At 42.4% G+C, this 18545-nt stretch overlaps 1 protein-coding gene across 1 annotated transcript in view; it reads left to right on the top strand.

The window, feature by feature from the left end:
* The window catches only part of Dnah11 (dynein axonemal heavy chain 11), a 298245-nt gene that overhangs the window by 49397 nt on the left and 230303 nt on the right, over nucleotides 1–18545 (top strand). Inside the window, exons 15-23 of the mRNA XM_027416426.2 lie at nucleotides 381–713; nucleotides 889–1140; nucleotides 1229–1398; nucleotides 2570–2792; nucleotides 7873–7989; nucleotides 8090–8176; nucleotides 13355–13513; nucleotides 14450–14533; nucleotides 16535–16693. Coding sequence (XP_027272227.1) covers nucleotides 381–713; nucleotides 889–1140; nucleotides 1229–1398; nucleotides 2570–2792; nucleotides 7873–7989; nucleotides 8090–8176; nucleotides 13355–13513; nucleotides 14450–14533; nucleotides 16535–16693 — 1584 coding nt within the window. The remainder of the gene's footprint in view (nucleotides 1–380; nucleotides 714–888; nucleotides 1141–1228; nucleotides 1399–2569; nucleotides 2793–7872; nucleotides 7990–8089; nucleotides 8177–13354; nucleotides 13514–14449; nucleotides 14534–16534; nucleotides 16694–18545) is intronic.

Raw genomic sequence — 18545 nt, 5'->3', positions numbered from 1 at the left:
TCTCTCTGTATAAGGTCCTAGACAGAAAAGTTCAAGACAGTATAAACTGGGGACAAATCAAGAGCTAGAACTTGGGGTGTAGTATTTCCAAAATTTGTTGGGAACTGGTATATTTCTTGCCTGTATTTGAAGAGAGCAATTTTCATATTGATTTTTCTTTTAAAGGATTTTATTTTGAACATATGTGGTATGTTAGCTTTAATGTTAGACTATTATAAAATCCTACAACCGCCTTTGCTTTTTACCAAAAGGTTCTATAGCCTTGAGAGTTTTAGTACCACACAAAAAAATTCAGTCCTTTCTTCAACAGCCACTCCAGGGTCAGTCTTCCTTTTATGTTGGTTATCGTTGACACCAACCCTTTAATGCTTTGTTCTTAGGAGAACCGGAAGCTCTTCAGAGCCGATCCTTCTCTGGACTCCTGGAAAATTTATGTGGAGTTCATTGACGACATCGTGGTGGAAGGCTTTTTTCAGGCCATCTTGCATGACCTGGACTTCTTCCTGATGAACACAGAGAGACAGTTAAAACCTGCACCATTTTTTCAAGTACAGATGCTCTTAATGCCTCCTGAGATTGTGTTTAAGCCCCCTTTAGAAAGAGATGCTGGGGATGGCTTCTATGATCTGGTGGAGGAGATGTTGTGTGGCAGCTTCAGAATGTCTGCCCAAATGGAGCGCGTGGCAGCACACCTGGATATCACAAACTACCAGGTATTCTCTTAGGAACCAAGCCAGGATAATAGGAAGTCCCAGAAAGAGTTCAGTAAGAGCCATAAAAGCCCACACCCCCCCTTTTGTAGAGGATTCTCCCTTGAAGAATTACATTGGATAATGTTGTGGTAAGAAATGATTGGGTAAGATCACACTTGGTTCCCCTCTCATTTAGAACGACATGGACAACATGTTAGGCCTGGCTGAGGTCCGGCAGGAGATAATGAACAGAGTGGCTGATGTCATCAACAAAGTCTTGGAGTTCAAAAGTTCTCTGGAGACCTACTCATACCTCTGGGTGGATGACCGGGTAGAGATTCTGAAGCAGTTTCTCCTGTATGGCCATGCTGCACCATCCGAGGAAATAGAGGCACACGCAAGTGAAGAGATCCTGCAACCACCAACTCTAGAACAATTCAAAGAGCAGGCAAGACAACCCCTTAGCATATAATGCTATTAGCTGGCCTTTCATGAAGTTGCCATATAGTTTTTTTTCTTTCTTTTTAATCTCATAGATAGACATTTATGAGGCTCTGTATGTTCAGATGAGCAAGTTTGATGACTTCCGAGTGTTTAATGGTTGGCTCAAGGTAGACATGAAGCCTTTCAAGCTGAGCTTGCTCAACGTGATCAAAAAGTGGAGTTGGCTATTTCAAGAACATCTGCTAAGATTTGTCACTGACAGGTAGCCTTGGCCTTTGTGTTTGAAACGGTACTAGCTTTCGACAAAAGTTGACTGGGGGGGCTGTGAAGATGGCTCTGTCTGTAAAGTGCTTGTCATATAAAAGCTAGGACCCAGGTTCAGTCTCCTGTACCCATGTAAAAGTTACATAGTGATATAATATGCTTGCAGCCCCAGAGGTGGGAAGGCAAAACCAGAAGCATCCCTGGGGCTTGCTAGCCAGCCAGCCTAAAGCAGCATCCTCCGGGTTTGGTGAGAGACCAAGTTGCCTGGAACCTGAAGAATGACACCTGAATATTACTGTAGGTTTCTTATCTCACCAGGCCCCACTGCCACTTCAGCCCCAAATAAATGCATGAAGACTTATATTAATTTTTAAACTGTTGGCCGATGGCTAGGGCTTCTTATTGGCTAGCTCTGTCTTAACTATTAACCCATTTCTATCAATCTATGTATTTTCACATGGTCTTATCTTACCAGAGAATGCCTGGTGAATCACATCCTCCTTGTCCCTCCATGGCGTCTCATGTAGCACCTCTCTTTGCCTACCTTTCTCTGAATTCTCCTAATCTCCTAAGTCCCACCTGTCTTCCTGTATCTACTGGCTATTGACCTAACAGTGTTTTATTCATCAACCAATAAGAGAACCATATATTCAGAAGGACATCCCCCATCACCTGAAGTTGGTCTCTGGCCTCTCTGTGCATACTCACAGCTGACTGATTTGTAGTTGACAAATTAACCCCAAGAATATATATACTTCTAACTTTAGAGTAGATTTTTTTAAAAAAAATGTTTACACATAATGAAAATAAGATCTAGTCAAGCCTTATAATGCTCATATATGAATGAACTTGAAACCCATTTGTCTGATGAAAGATAGCAAATGAAGGTCATATACAGTTATTACTCCACTTACATGAAGTGTCGTAATAAGTAACCCACAGAGAAAGAGAATGGTAAGCCATTGCCAAGGGTTGGAGAATATGTCTTGGCTTGGTGTGGAAGAATAACGTGGGAAATGACATGAATGGCTGTTTAAATCTGGTAATGGACACTTGACTGCTTCTGTCTTTCTGCTATGGTGAGGAGTCCTGCTTTGAACTCTGTGTATGAGGCTAGATGCTTTCATTAACCCAACTTAATTACACACGCGTGGACATGTTTGTTCCAGTCTGAATGAGCTGCAAGGGTTCATCAAGCAGACGGATGCAGGTCTTCAGAGACAGCTGAGTGAAGGCGATTACAATGGCTTAGTTGACATCATGGGCCATCTTCTGGCTGTGCGAAGCCGGCAGAGAGCTACAGATAAGCTCTTTGACCCTCTGAAAGAAACCATCATGTTGTTGGAAAGCTATGGTCAGAAGATGCCCGAGCAAGTCTATGCCCAGCTGGAGGTAAGAGCCTGTGAAATAAGCAGAGTTGCCATAAGTACCCAAGTCAGATGCTTGCTTTACACACACTCTTGACACCATATGAGCTGATGCTAGGAGTGTTTTCATAGCAGAGGTAAAGATGTGTATAAGGAAAATGTTCTCATCCTCTGTGACACTGCCCCCCTGGGCAGTCAGCACCTCTGTGCTGCTCCTTGAGTTCCAGCGTTACCATCATTTTCATGTGTGTGGTACAGCCATACCCACAGTCTTCTGCATTCTCAGTTGCCTGTCATCTGAGAAGCATTCTAGGCTTGGAATGTGATGATAAAATGTGGAATCTGGTCTGGATGGGGAAATCTCTGTGTTTTCCTGTCAGATTTCTGTTTCACACTTGTCTGCAACCCAGAAACATTTGGTGGCTGGTGTGTGCCAGAGTATGAGCAAAATGAGCAAAGTCTGTTTTAAGTGAATTTATGAGCAAAAAAAAAAAAAAAAAGTCTTCCAGTTGAGGCTCTGCTACTGTGCATATTGGTGTTCTGGAGATCGTGGGGTTGGGGGTGGGCATACAATGGGCTCTGTGAATGTAATCAGTGGATGCGTTAACCAAAGCTTGCTTTGAGATCTATTGGTCAGAGCTCACAGCTCAAATACTGATTTGTGTGTGCATGTGAGCGTGTATGTGGTGAATATGCATGTATGTATACTTGCAGAGGCCAGAGATGGACATCAGGTGTCCTGCTCTCTTATTTTCTACCCAAGCTGCCTGAAATAGGGTATTTCACTCAATCTGGAGCTATACCAAAAGTCAGCAGGCTCTCTACCCCACCCCTGACAGCCCACAGCTTTTTAAATGGATGCTAGAATCTGGACTCAGGTTCTTCAGCTTACCCAGCAAGCTCTCTTACTCACCGAGTTAGTCTCTAGCTACAGCATCTGGTTTTCAATACTGTGGGGTCAGCTCTCATTTATCTGTCTTGGCACACTGTGTATCTTGGAGTGTGTTTTCTTTTTGGTAAAAAATTTCTTGTGACTCTTTTTATGATAATTTGGGGGGTGGTTGAGACAGGGTTTCTCTGTGGCTTTGGATGCTGTCCTGAAACTAGCTCTTATAGACCAGTTTGGTCTTGAACTCACAGAGGTCTGCCTGCCTCTGCCTCCCGAGTGCTGGGATTCAAGGCGTGCACCACCACTGCTCAGCAATTTATGATAATTTTTATTTGTCTATATTTTATTTAATTTGTCTATATTTGCTGTTTCCAATTTATTTCAGTTCTTTTTTTTATTCAGATAAAACTGACAACTAAATTAACATAAATACTTTTATAAGATATTTTAAATGTACAATTAAATGAGATTTAGTGTATTTACAGAGTTGTGGAACCACCACTTCTGTTCAGTGCCACCAAATTTTCCTCATCCCCCAAAATAAACTGCCCATTCATTACCACAGTCATTCTCTACTCAGAGCCAAGCCCCACTCTTCAACAGTTAGCACCTGTTTATCTCTGTGGATTTATTTATTCTAGGTATTCCATATAAATTGAGTCTTACAATTTGTAACCCATTATATTTGACTTTACCTACTATAATGCTTTTGAAACTTATTCACTTCATAACATTATCAATATTTTGTTGTTGTTTTTTTAATGGCTAAATGGTATCCCATTGTAAGCCTATAACACACTGTGTTTACCTATCTGTCCACAGATGGGTGTAAGACTTGCCTCCTGCTAGCGTCAATTATTTTGCTTAGAACATTGATGTGTGGATATTTGAACATCTGTTTTTATCTCTTTCTGGTATGCACTTAGGAGTGGACTTGCTGGATCATATGGTAGTTCTATATATGACTTTTTGAAGAATTGCCAAATTGGTTTTCACACACTGGTGGGGCAACATTTTATTTTGACAGGATAAAATGCAACAATATATTATTTACAGGTGTTCTTTGGCCATAAAGGACAAAGAGAACTATTGCATAGGAATTGTTCTGTATTATATGAAACTATCCTTAGGGCTGCTACATGGGACGAGGTGACAAACTGGCCAGACAAATGCTTAACAACAGGGAGAGATGAATTAACTACAGTAGCATTAGCCACAGAGAGTTGTTATTTACTTAGTTTTTACATTTATTTTTCCTGTGTGTGGGGGGTGTGGGTTGTATGGAGGTCAGAGGACAACCTTTCAAGATTGATTCTCTCCTTCTGTGTTTTCTGGGGTTCAAACTCAGTCCTGGAGATGCACACCTTTACCCTTTAAGCCATCTCACTGCCCAGTATTTCTTCTTAAAAGAAGAATTTGGGTATTCTTTGTGTCAGATCTTCTCACAGAGAAGCCAGTTATGATGTAATTAATCAATAAGTAAGGGGAAGTATTCATTTCCCCAAGAATTTATTGTATGAAAATTTGACTCCCTTAAGGCTTGATTATATTGAAAATATTAAATTTTCAGAAGCAGACTAGGATAGGAGGAAAGAGAAGTTGAATTGTAACTTTATTTGAATAACTCGCTGCTCCAAGACCCTTGCATCCTTACGTCTATGATTACAAGCTTGTGTTCCTCAGAGCTTCTTTGTCATTTCCAGGTCCCGGGCATTTACCTCCAGCAAGATGGCTCCTCGATGCACTAGTCTTTTTAGCCTGTTTTCTCCTTGGCATTTCTGCTATTCCCATTTTAATCCGGTTCTTACTACCTCCAACGCAGCTAACAGCAGTAGCTTTTAATCCAGCTCATTCCTCCTTACACCCTGTGTTATGAATAAAGCCTGAGGGGGACCTTGAGTGGGGGACTATGGCAGGCGAGGGTGACTGAGGCAGGGAACAAACATGCCAGGCAGACAGAGTTTCATGAGAAGTTTTATAAGAAAGGGGAGGAAAGAGAAAAGAGGTAAAGAGACAGAAAGAGAAGATGGAAGAGAAGAGGGAGACAGGAAAAGTCCTGTCTGCCCCAGGGGAACAGCGGGAAAGAGAAAGGGAAAGAGCAGAAAAGAGAGAGGGAAAAGAGCATAAGTATGTGGGGTCTGTCTTTTAAAGGAATCCTTTGCAACTGTGTGCAGACTACTCAATCGTGGAAACTGGGCTGACCAGGGTACTGCCTGAGCGCATTCTGCCAGGTGACAGGGGCGGGCCGCATAATGCCTGAATCCTTACACCCTGTCCACAGTCTACACCACATTATCACTAACGTTCTAGTCACAGGACCAACTCTGTCTCTCCCAGAAGCCCTCATCTACTGTGCCTCTTTCCTGAGTTGGATCCTGTTCATTAGACTTTTGAGATTATCTGATCTTTTGCTTTTTAAGATAATACATTTGCATCAAGAAAAGAGATATTTAGACTTCACAGACACATGGAAGGCCTGCTGTGTTTGGGGAAGGTACAGGGCCTGAGCTGTCTCCTCTAACCCTCCCTGGTCATGGCTGCTGATGAGGTGCTGAGTTGGATTGGGTTGTGTTGTTCTTATTGTTTGAGACAAGGCCCAACCTCTCAATTGGGCCGTGAACTTGCTATGTTGCTGAGGCTAGCTCTGAAGTTTCACCCCTGCTCTTCTTGGCCTCCACCTCCTGAGTCATTGGATTATAGTCAAGCAACGTCATTTTGGGGATATAATCCAGGGTCACAATATGCAGGGTTTTGACGAGAGGAGGTAAAGGACGGGGGTACAGTGTTTTAGAGCCGAAGTCAGTTGGTTCCTGAGTTGGAGGGGGTTCCTGTCATACTGCGTAGCTGTATTAAGCCTATGACTTTTTGGCCTGCTGGGGGACAATAGTAACATGTGCCACATGAAGTAGCTCTATGCATGTCTCCTTCATTCTCTTTTAGAGACAATGTACCAATTTAAGTCAAAGAATGGGCTTTACCTCTGAAGCACCTTCTCCACACAGCTTCTCAATCATCAAATATTTATCAAGGGCTTCAAAGTAGCCTGTAGAACCTTTGGAGTTTGCTGTTCAGCTCAACAAGTCAGGCCCATGTCACTCTGTTTGACTTTGTATGACAAAGCAAGTTCAGCGTCCTTGGACACAGGGATGCTTCTCCATGGCAACTACACACCATGGCTCTTCAAAGGAAGTCAGTTGTTCCTCACCTGTTTGCCCTCAGGGGGAGGGGGAGGGTAGAGTGGAGGTGGTTCCTCAGCTGTTTATTGCTGTTTTTGTTCAACATCAAGTAGGAACTGACCTTTCCTTTCCCCTCACCTCTTAAATTCCTTCAAAAATTCCTCCTTGCAAAAACCGGACCAACTTCTGTGCTAAAACTCACCATCTTGAGCCAGCTTGGAACCCTGCAAATTATGACAAAAGGAAGAAATGGAGTCACCCTGTAGCTTTTCCCTACTCAGAATCAAAGTTTCAAAGCAACTTTTTTTTTTTTAAACAAACTTACTAAATTGCTAAAGTGCCTGACTTAAATTTCTGGTTTTTACAAATCAGTAAATTCATGCCCTGGGCACTTTAATTTCCTGTGTGTGTGTGTGTGTGTGTGTGTGTGTGTGTGTGTGTGTGTGTGTATGTACATACATATGTGTGTTTGGGTGCACAGTATACATGCTTCACATTCATGGGGAAGTCACAGTTAGATAATGGGTGTTTTCCCTAATCACTTATATTTTGAGACAAAGTCTCTCATTGAACCTGGAGTTCACCCATTTGGCCAGGTTAGCTGGGTAGCAAGCTCTAGGGATTCTCTTATCTCTGTGTCTTTCTAACTCCCACCCCTTTGTGCCCTCAGGATTGCAGATCCACACTGTCATAGCTAGGTAATTCAGGAGCTTGCACAGCAAGCACTTTTTACTGACTGAGCCCCTCCCAAGCCCACACAACTCTTTACCTTTATTCCCACAACAGGAAAGTGATTTGGAGGTGAGTCTTTATTTTAAAATATTTCTGCCAATTCTAAGATGAAAGCAACTCTGGTGCCTGGATGGAAGATGTCCCAGTTCTAACCCTTTTAATCACTATGCCATAACCTTGTTTTATTTGCTGACTTACTTCCACAAGATGACCTGAGTCAGAGTAAAGAAATAAGAATTATTTGACCTTATGTGGTAGAGTTGGTTCGGGAACTGAAGAGATGTCTAATTGCATGTTTGTTTGCCCAGGAATTACCTGAAAGATGGGAGACCACCAAGAAGATCGCAGCCACAGTCAGACATGAAGTATCCCCACTCCAAAATGCGGAGGTCACTCTTATCAGGAAAAAATGTATTTTGTTTGATGTGAGTTAGTGACCGGGTTTGTGTTTATATATTTTAAAGGAAAACCTGACAAGGATAATTGAAGCTGCCTGATTGACATTCACTTTTGTCCCCTGACCAGGAAAAGCAAGCAGAATTTAGAGAGAGATTCAGAAACTATGCCCCACTTGGATTTAGAGCAGAAAATCCATACGAAGTGCTTGATAAGGTAACCGTTCTCAGCTGTCTCATGCACACAACAGTAGCCAGATTAGAAAAGGATTTTCCTTTTTCCTACATTAGGTTGTTTTAAATTGTGTTTCCTCCGAACACCACCATCATAAAAATAACCATGCCAGGGAAAACAACACTGAGAATGGGTTGAACTCTTACCACATGTCAAGACTATTATCAAGCCAGCCATGGTGGTGTGGGTCTGTAATCCTGGTCGTTTATGAGACCAAGGTGGGAATCATAAAATTCAAGGCTTGCCTAGGCTACAAACTGAACTTAAGGCTTGTCTGAGTAAGTTGGTGACATCCTATCTCAAAATAAAAAGTGAGGGCAGGGATATAGATCGTTATAGAGAGAGCTTACCCAGTTTACAGGGAGGTCTTGAGTTCAATTCTCAATAAACACATGAGTAGGCACATGTGTATATGTGGATGGAAGGACTGACACACACACACACACTCACACACACACACACAGTAAGGGGATGTTAAAAAGAATTTTTATTAAGCATATTGCATTTTAATTACCATATAGCTCTAAGAGAAAGCTTCAACTTTTCTCCTTTCAGATGTAGGGAAATCAGCATATAGTTACATATTTTTTCTTTGCAGATTGCAGTTCATAAATTTCAGAAACAGGATTACAGTTCTCGATTTCTAAATCTTCTTTGAAGCAATCAGCAATTCTAACAATGATACTGTTTCCCATATAATAACCTTCTCCTTTGTTTTCTGGGGGTAGAGATCGATTGGAGGGTGGGGGGCTCTGTACAAGCTTAGTAAACGCTCACCCACTGTACTCCGCCTCCAGCCCACTGGGCATAACTTTTAACCACAAGAAAGCTCATAAGCCTGTGTGTAAATATTGTTGAGTCATCCAACATTAGTTTCTCAAATGCTACTTTATTATAAGAATTAACTTAGATCCACAGTAAAATTGAAAGGATGTCTTATATATTCATGTTAGAAAAAATACTTCAGGATCCTAGCTGAGCAACACAAGTCATGCAAAAATGCCCTTGTGAGGGGGAAAATGTTTCCACTCAGGTGCTGTTAACTTCTGGGTTCTTCCTCAAACTCTAACTTCATGCTTGGCATAGTATTTCCTCTTGGAACCATGTCCAAATAGACATCTTTTCCAACTCTTACCCCATTTCCAAATCTGGCTTTGAATTGAAACAATTGTTTTACCTTATTCAAAAGAAAAGCCACCAGTCTGTGGCCTAAGGTCTTCTCCCCCCTTTGGGTGAGGAAAGTTAGTTTATATTCGCTGAAAAGGAGTAAGTGAGCATATGTTAATAAAGGATTGTTAAAACACTGTATCTAAACTCCAGGTGGTCCGAACAGATTGTGGATGGGAAAATGTTTTTTTTTCTTTTACATGACTCACCAATATGTTGTCTGCAAACATTTATGACAGATATGTATCTTTGAATCTCTCCACTTCCACACATACTGTGGCTCCTTATAGTTGCATATTTAAAAGCGAGAGGCTCATCTTACGTCTTTCAGGATGTGTGGCAGACGTTTCAAATAGGGTGAAGCTAGCTGGGTTATCCTTTAATTGAAGTCATTTGTGTGTGTTTTCTCAGCTTGTCAATCTAATACTTCAAGAATCAGGCTCAATCAGAGGCAGGCATGTACTTGTTCTGCAGTGACATTGGGAAATTCAGTACCCAGGCATCTCACCCTACAAATGGAAGCCATTGACCTTCTGGGAACAAGGAGGGTGATGGTCTCTGGTGGCATTCATTCATTCTTTATTTCCTTTCTCCTCCTTCTTTCCTTGCTTTCTGCAGTGAGATCCCACAGTAAAGTGCTGGGTTTTGTACAGAGCTAAGGATGGGACGCACAAAATAGGGAAATTATTCAAGATGAAAGGTAGTTAGTTGGCTTTGAGGGTCATGCAGACTGTGAAGAGTCCCTCTTGTATGAAAGATGCTGGATGCATCACCACAGATGTACAATTGTGCAATGGCTGCTCTGCTGAGAAGAAGTGAGGGAAATCTCTTGTCAGCAGGATGGGGCATTTGAAAGGAGGTTGGGGATGGAGGCATGTGTCAAAGCCATGTTACGCTAGGGACTCTTGAGCATGGGGGACATCCTGGAAGCCTGCAGCTTTGAGATGGACATTTTTGCCACAAGTGGACGTGGTACCAGAGCAGATCTCAGGCTCACTGAGGCAGGACAAGGACTTATAGAATTTACAGTATGTGCGGGGTTCCTGTTGAGAAGGAAGAGGGAAGGGGCCTGCTGGCAATCTATGAGCCTGTTGTCATAAGCACCAGCGGTTCCCTTGGGACTACGGACTAAGCTGCGTTGGGACTCAGGAATTTCCAAGGCCAGGTAACAGAAGTGGCTGTAAGTAGCTCTTTTTAGAACCCAATAGGAGCAAAGTCAAATCTCTTGACAACACCATCCCAAACTTAATCCAGTGTCCTCGGGGGAGCAACAGACCAAGCAAGTGAAGCCCGAGTGAGCAGTCAGACAGCACGTAAGCATCACACCTGGGAGTCTGGAAAGACCCAGATGCAGAGCCATGTAAATCTTCAGATGCTAGAAAGAAAATGAGCATACCAAACAAATGAGCATTGCTCAGTTTTGAGTCTATCAAAAATGTTCAGTAGAATTTGGAAAAGTACCAGTTACTTAAAGAAATGAAAATTACAGTTGCCCAAGACATACAACTCAGCAGATAAGAGAACGAGCTAGTTATATTTGGGAAAAGTAGGGGATGTGCATGTTATGCTGGAAGAAATGACTCAGAACATTGCAAATAGACACAAGGAAATGGGAAATAGGGAAGAGGAAGAAATCGGAATATACCTAATGCCTATGTTCTAGAGAATAGGATAAACAGAATGATAGATAGATCGAGATGTCTCTAGAGCTAGAAAATGCATGAACTGTGGATTCCAGAAGCTGACTGAATCCCAGTAGGGTAAGTGAAAGCCTGTTTAGATTAATCACAGTTGAACCACAGAATACCAAAGGTGACCAGATAAAACCAGACAACTGCTGCTAGAAGTGGCAGGCAGGCAAGATGGACTCTCAGCAAGAACAGAAACCAGAGGGCTCTGATGACATCTTCCAAATCCTAAGATTATATTCCAGTGGGAGTGACATGCAGACACACTAAATTTCATAACATTGGAATGAACTCACTGCCAAGAGATCACCAAAGTATCTCCTGCTGCCTTTGCCTCCAGACAAGGGGACAGCAAAGTCAAACGTCATTTTTCAGGACAGAGGCACATGCAGCCAGACCTTGAAAAGAATGATCTGGGTGACAAATGGAATGTTAACAGTCCAAGAATGATAGATAGTACAGAAAGACCCAGAACGTATGGCCACAGAGCACATTAACATCAAACTTGAGAGCTTCAGGATGAAGTACATACATTTTCGTAAAAACGTAATTTATCAAGATTTTTTTTCCAGAAACAATAATTCTGTACAGTGTTAGATGTTATTGTTTTTCCTCACAGCTATGAAAAAAATATCTGACAAGACTAACTTAAGGAAGGGTTTGTTTTGGCTCACAGTTTGAGGGCCCATCGTGGCAGGAGTATGTGAGAGCTGGTCGTATTGAATCTGCACCGGGAATACATGGAGGTACTGATGCGGCTGTCTCCTGGCTCACTTTCTCCTATGTATTCAGCCCATGGAATGGTGCCACCCACATTTAGGGTCTTTCCATCTCTGTTAATCCAATCTAGCAACTCAAGCCCAGAGCTTTGTCTTCTAGGTGATTATAGATTGTATCAACTTGACAACATTAACCATCACAGGGACATAAGTCTTAAAATTAACCAGTAGGAAGAGAAATAGAAAAACAAAAAACAAAACAAAAACCAAAGCAAAACTAGTGATTAGAACCTGGTGTGACAGCTGTTTGTGATTCATTTACATTGCATTAGGTATTAGAGATAACTTAGAAACTGCTTAAAGTACATGCATATCTTACATACAAATGCCAAGCTATTTTACATAAGGGACTAAGAGTACTTGGATTTGGGTATCTATGGCAGGGTCATGAAACTAGTCTCCTGTAGATACCGAGGGACAAGCATATTGTACGACTGTCTGATGCTAACGTTCTGACATTAAAAAATCTCCAAGAGTGCATTTTAAAGCCTTCTCACTACACCAAAAACAAAGTGAGATAATACCTATGTCAAGATGTTCTCTTTGGTATCCAGTCCACAATGTGTACATAGTTCAAAACATATACATGATAAACAGGTAAATATTTGCTTCTCAAAAGAGTTAATACTGATTAATACTGATGGAACATTAAAAAGATAAACTGTCAATTTTTAATGTTAAAAAGAAAAGGGAAGTAAAGGAATTCAGTCATTGGACCTTGGGAGGGGGGTGGGAGAAAACAGAGGCAGAAAGCAAACAGCCTGCACTGGTTGTAAAACATTAGCCTTTCCATGTGACGGGGATAGCAGGTGAACCTTAGCAAAGGTGACCATTAGGTGAAATTTGGACACAGGTGTGTGCAATGAATTTACTCTGGATGCTCTTGGCCATGTGTGTTCTTGAGTGTGTCTTGTACTACTAGTCACCTACAGGGCCATTTGAAGTCGGACAGATTTTCTTTCTTCCTTTCTTCTCTTCCCCCTTCTCTCCCTTCCCCCCTCCCTCCCTTCTCCCCCCCTCTCCTGTTCCTTTCTTTCTTCCTTCCTTCCAGAGTCTTACTCTGTGTCCAGGCCAGCCTTGAATTCTCAGTGATCCACCTTCCTCAGTTTCTTGCATGCTAGGATCATAGGCATGAGGCACTACACACAGATAGAATTTTTGGGTTTCCTCTCTCTCTCCCCCCCTCTCTCTGTCTCTCTCTCTTTCTTTCTTTTTCTCTCACTCTCCCTCCCTTCCTTCCTTCCTATTCTTTTCTTTATGGCTGTTGTTTTGTTAAGCTAACTGATCATTAAAAAAAAAAGCAAAAAAAAAACTAATTTCTGATAAGGAACTTCCCCTGTCCTTGAGCAAAGTCCCAATTACATGAAGAAACCAAGAAGTCAAAAGCCTTCTACAGCTCCAATTACCTAGCAGAGTTTTATTTAAGTTTCCTATGGAGAATCGCAGTTTGAATACGCAGTGCCAGGACCAGATATGGTGAGGCTTCTGTCCCTAGCCTGCAACTTGCAGGTGTGTTTTATCCTTAGGCACATCGGGAACTGGAGACTTTGGAGGAAGAGATGGGTCAGATGCAAGACTGTGCACGTCTCTTTGAGGTGGCTCTTCCCGAGTACAAACAAATGAAGCAGTGCCGCAGTGAAATCCGGCTGCTCAAGGGACTCTGGGATGTCATCATTTACATTAGAGTAAGATGCGTTTTGGGACGGCATAGTTCTCTATAGTAAGAGTATTGAGTAAAACATGCAATGTCAGAGCCTGTATCAGTTTATTTGGGTTTCATAGTGTCCTGACGTACACACATATTAGATTTTACCCCAACCCCTCTTTCCAGAATTAAGGTTCTGAGATCTCTGCTAATGGAAGATTCTGTCTTGAATATCAGTTGTTTCTATTTAGTCCAGAGCAAAACCAGAGTATAATGAGCTGACTATCTCAGAGCCTTTGGCAATAGTACATAGAGTATGAATAAAAGCTAATGTGTAAATCTATGTTAAATACACAGTTGGCTGTGCATACAAACTCACCTAGACACCCTGTAAGTATTTTTGTATGCATTTGTAAGTGGAAACGTCCTGAAAATATTTAATTTGCATGAGATTAATTCTAAAAGGTTACATATAAAAAGTTCTAGAAAAATACACATCTTGCATAAACTCCTTAAGTCAGTTGAAAGCCATGTAAAGATATATTAACAAGGTGTAAAATATAAATAAACATATAAAATATGAGCAAAACTGTTTAATGAGATTTTTGTCATAATAAAGACTTTTGGGTGACAGCCTGATTTATAATGCATGCGGAATTGTAGAAGCCTATTATTTAATAATATACTTAACAATTTATTTCAACTATGCAGATGAAATGGTGGTGACTATGTGGAATTTTATTATTGCGACTAAGAATTAATATATCATGGTGCTTCACCCTTAAGCTTGTAATGTTCTAACATTTTTTTTTTTGTTTTAGTGATGAGGAGGTTTTGACAAGTGCAGTTAATATTTTAAAAAAATTGCCTTTCCCCCTGGTGAAGAGAGTCCCCGTGTCTCGCCAGTTTATATATTTTACTTGTGGAGACATGCTTTGCCAAATGTTGACACTTTTATCTCCTTGTGCATTTTCAGAGAAGCATTGACAACTGGACAAAAACCCAGTGGAGACGGATCAATGTGGAACAGATGGATGCAGAACTCAGGAGGTTTGCCAAGGCGAGTTTCATAACTGCCGGCTAGAGCCATTTGTCTTTCTCCGCACCGCCTCCTTCCGTCTTCCCTTGCCTCTCTCTCGTAGCTGGTGTATGGGGCTGTTTCCTTATTTACTTCAAACAGAATGAGACAAGAGTATTTCTCTCAGTCTCAGACAGTTGTACATCTCATCAAGCCTGCCCTTCTGAGAATGAGCTGATAAAACCGTATCAGTGTATGATTTGAAGAGTTAGTGAGTGCATCAGAGATAGCCCTGACCATGAACTTGCTACAGCAATCGAGAGAAAGACTGTGAGCATCAGGGCTGAGGCCTGTGGTTTAGGGATTGAGCCCCTGGTTTTTCCCTTGGCAACCATGCACGAGTAGTTCATATCTGCAAAGGGACCTGTTGGTTTGGCTCTTGGAGTCAAATTTGGATTTACACAGACTGTTATAACTTCTGTGGTTACCCTGGCATCCCCAGAGGGTACAGTGCACACAGAGCTTTGTTTACCTGAACTTAATGTCCTGCATGGGGCCTGAAGAAAGTCAAAGGCTACAGCAGTGGAAGGTAGTTAAAAATAGCAGGCTCTGGGGCTGGAGAAATGACTCAATGGTTAAGAGCACTGGCTGCTCTTCCAGAAGTCCTGGGTTCAATTCCCAGCACTGCATGGCAGCTCACAAGCATCCATAACTCCAGTTCTAGGGGGACTGATACCTTCACACCAATGTACATAAAATAAAGTTAAAAAAAAAAGTCAGGACCTTGTGCTGGTAGACTCACCTGCTTCAGGTCGTTCTGAGATGAGCCTGGACAACATGTAAAAGACAGGGAGGGAGGGAGGGAGGGAGGGAGGGAGGAGAGGGAGGGGGAGGGAGGGAGGAGGGAGGGAGGGAGGGGTGGTCCCTCTGCTTTCTTCCTGTGCCACAATGTCTTTGACAAAGGTTGAGGTCTGTGCTCAGTTTGTACTGTCTCTGTCCAGTTTGTTCTCCCATATTGTCCCAGTCTCAAACCCTTTAGAACTAATGGGGCTGCGGTGCTGTAGCTAACCCTGTGTTCACTCCCCCTTTTCTCTGCATGGTTATTGCATGTCCCAGTGACAACCCTGCCTCAACTGCAGGTCCTCATTATGAAAAGAATCTGTACCATCTTCTTCCCAGTTTTATTATGGGTTTTTAATCATTCACAACTGCTGGCATTGTTCCTTGGGCCAGGATGAAAGCCGGGTGGAGGGAGGCCTTATTTAAGACTTCTTTAACTCGTATAATTAGTTAAGTCCCATGGGAAAGATACTTGCAAACAGCCTGCGTTTTAAAGGTTCATTCGGATGAACTAGATATTCCAGGGCAGTCCCATTAATACAGGGAACAATCTGATTTCACTTGTGTTTCCAGAGGATGCAAGGCTGCATGCCATGGACTGTCACTTTTCTTGAATTTGATCTTCCTGGGCTATCCAGTGAGCTCTTGTGTTTAAGAAACTCTGGTACCTACTTGGCTTGTACATAGTGGATTCCTGATTAGGAGTGGGTGGATCCCTTTGCATTTCTCTAGGTTAGTCTGTAATTTAGAGTAGTGGTTCTCAATCTTCCTAATGCTGTGACCAACCCCCACCCATGCCATAAAATTATTTCCATTGCTACTTATGAATTATAATGTAAATAGCTGTGTTTTCTGATGGTCTTAAGCAACCCCTATAAAGGGTTATTAGACCCCAAAGGGGTTTTGAACCACAGGTTGAGAACCACTGGTGGGGTTGGAGAGATGGTTCAGCCGTTAAAGGCTAGGCTCACAACCAAAAATATAAGAGAACCCCTGGTCAAGAGGAACCAATACTTTCACTTTCTTGTATTTTTTTTTTAATACAGGAACTTTATATATCTCATGCTAGCCTCTTATATCCCGTCACTGTCTTTCTTAATCCAGGGATGGAGAAAGGTCTATGTATTCTCCCAAAGGAGATAATTATATATGTAATATAATGTTATCTATAGGAATTTGGGCATTTCCCTTACATTTCTTTAGGAAATTTGGTCACTGGACAAGGCCGTCCGTAGCTGGGATGCATATTCCGGCCTGGAGGGCACTGTGAAGGACATGGCAACCTCACTGAGAGCCATCGCAGAGTTGCAGAGCCCTGCTCTCAGGGACAGGCATTGGCAGCAGCTGATGGAGACCATAGGGGTATGTACTGGGGGTCACCTTCACCGGAAGGCACCTGCTGCAATTTGTCACTCCTAGCTTGCCTCATCTGATGAAGGCTGGAGCATGTGGGGGAGCCTCTAACTACATGCAAGAGCTCAGGTTCTCTGAGGGCCAATGACGAGGCACCCAGTGAGCCCACTTCTCACCCCTTTATATCCTCCTGGCTCTGTACTCTCAGGAAGTCACTTCACTTCTCTGGTTTGGGTTTATTTTTACTTTTATCCTGAGAAGGATTCTGTCTGCTTTTTATGCATCATAGTTGTCTTGCAAGGAGTGATCGAGAAAGAAATATGACAGCATTTTACAGAAATCAAATAGCAGCTAGTGATTTTATGTGCCATGAAAAGAATTGTAAGGTATTGACCCGACTTTAGGGGACATGGTGAGACCTTTTATAGACTTGGTATGTAATATGCTGTTGTCTTTGGTAGTCATGTGGAATGACACATGTCCATGACACTTGAGGTTCTGTGTTTTCCCCCCAGCTATATCTATGGAAAAGCAAATGTGCCAATCGTACGCTTTGGTTTTCACCCCAGTGAGCTCAATCAGTTGAAGATGTGTCAGGGGAAGACTAGCATGCATTTTCTCCTTAGGTGGAGAGTAGGAACTTTCTTCATGAAGGAATGTCATCATGGTGCAAGGAAAATTTGCAGGGCTGGAAAATTTACCCAGGATACGCAGGGTAAAGGGGATCTTGGAGGAGCGCAGACAGCCTGGCAGTGTGACTTTCTCATCCCCACACAAAGGAATCATGGGGTTCTGGGCTAAGTTCCTTGCTCCTTGTGCCTTCATTAACTCTTGTATGAAGTTAAAAACAAGGCTTCCCATGCAGACCTGGGAGTCAGATTAGGTAATATAGATGCTCATGGGTGAGATCTGGCCTGTAGTGAGCGACCTATCGAGTGACCCTGAAGCTCTTATGTTCATGGTCTGCTTATCCTTCATTTCTGGTTGATACGTTCATTAAGAATTTTTATTTTAGTATCTGCATATGTAACTGACTGTGGATCTAGTCTCTCCTCCTATTTCTTCCTATATGCTTTTTGCCTTGACACAGTATGTGATTACTTATAGAATATCTGGTTTTGTTTTTTCTTTAAGATTTATTTATCTATCACATATACAGTATTCTGCCTGCATGTATCCCTGCACACCAGAAGAGGGCACCCGATCTCATTACAGATGGTTGTGAGCCACCATGTGGTTACTGGGAATTGAACTCGGGACCTCTAGAAGAGCAGCCGGTGCTCTCAACCACTGAGCCAGCTCTCCAGCCCCAGAATGCCTTTTTATAAGCAAAAAAAAAAAAAAAAAAAAAAAAAAAAAAGCCACCTTCACAGTCAGACAGTAGAAGGAAAAGCGCCATCTCCTGGGCTGGACTCTAGAGCAGAGGTAGAGAAGAGCCGGTGTCTCTGTCACCTGGGCTGGAGTGCATATTGAGCCCACAGATTGTACAATGGTTCATGGCAGTCCAGTTGTACATCCCTGCTCCTGTTGGCTGTGGAATGAAGTGAGAAGTAAATTCAGACATAGAACAATCAACTCAACTGACTTTCTGGAGCTTTCCAGGTCATATTTATCCAGTCTCCCCTGTGAATGCCCCTCAGACCTCAGCAGTGGATCATTGGTCACTCTGTGGAGGGGTGAATGGTACTGAGAACTCTTTCAACATGGTAGAATCCAGAGAGGGCATCAGCCTCCTGAGAGCAGAATGGTGTCCTCTGAGGACTGCAAAGGAGATGGCTTTCTGCAGCCATCATTTGTAAAGGACATGAATTGACTTCAGGGTATAGGAAGAACGGAGTTCTTGTTAACCAAATCCTGGCTG

This window comes from Cricetulus griseus, chromosome 5, assembly GCF_003668045.3.
Source record: "Cricetulus griseus strain 17A/GY chromosome 5, alternate assembly CriGri-PICRH-1.0, whole genome shotgun sequence".
Classification (NCBI taxonomy): domain Eukaryota; kingdom Metazoa; phylum Chordata; class Mammalia; order Rodentia; family Cricetidae; genus Cricetulus; species Cricetulus griseus.
This window is presented reverse-complemented; position numbering and strand designations above follow the sequence as displayed.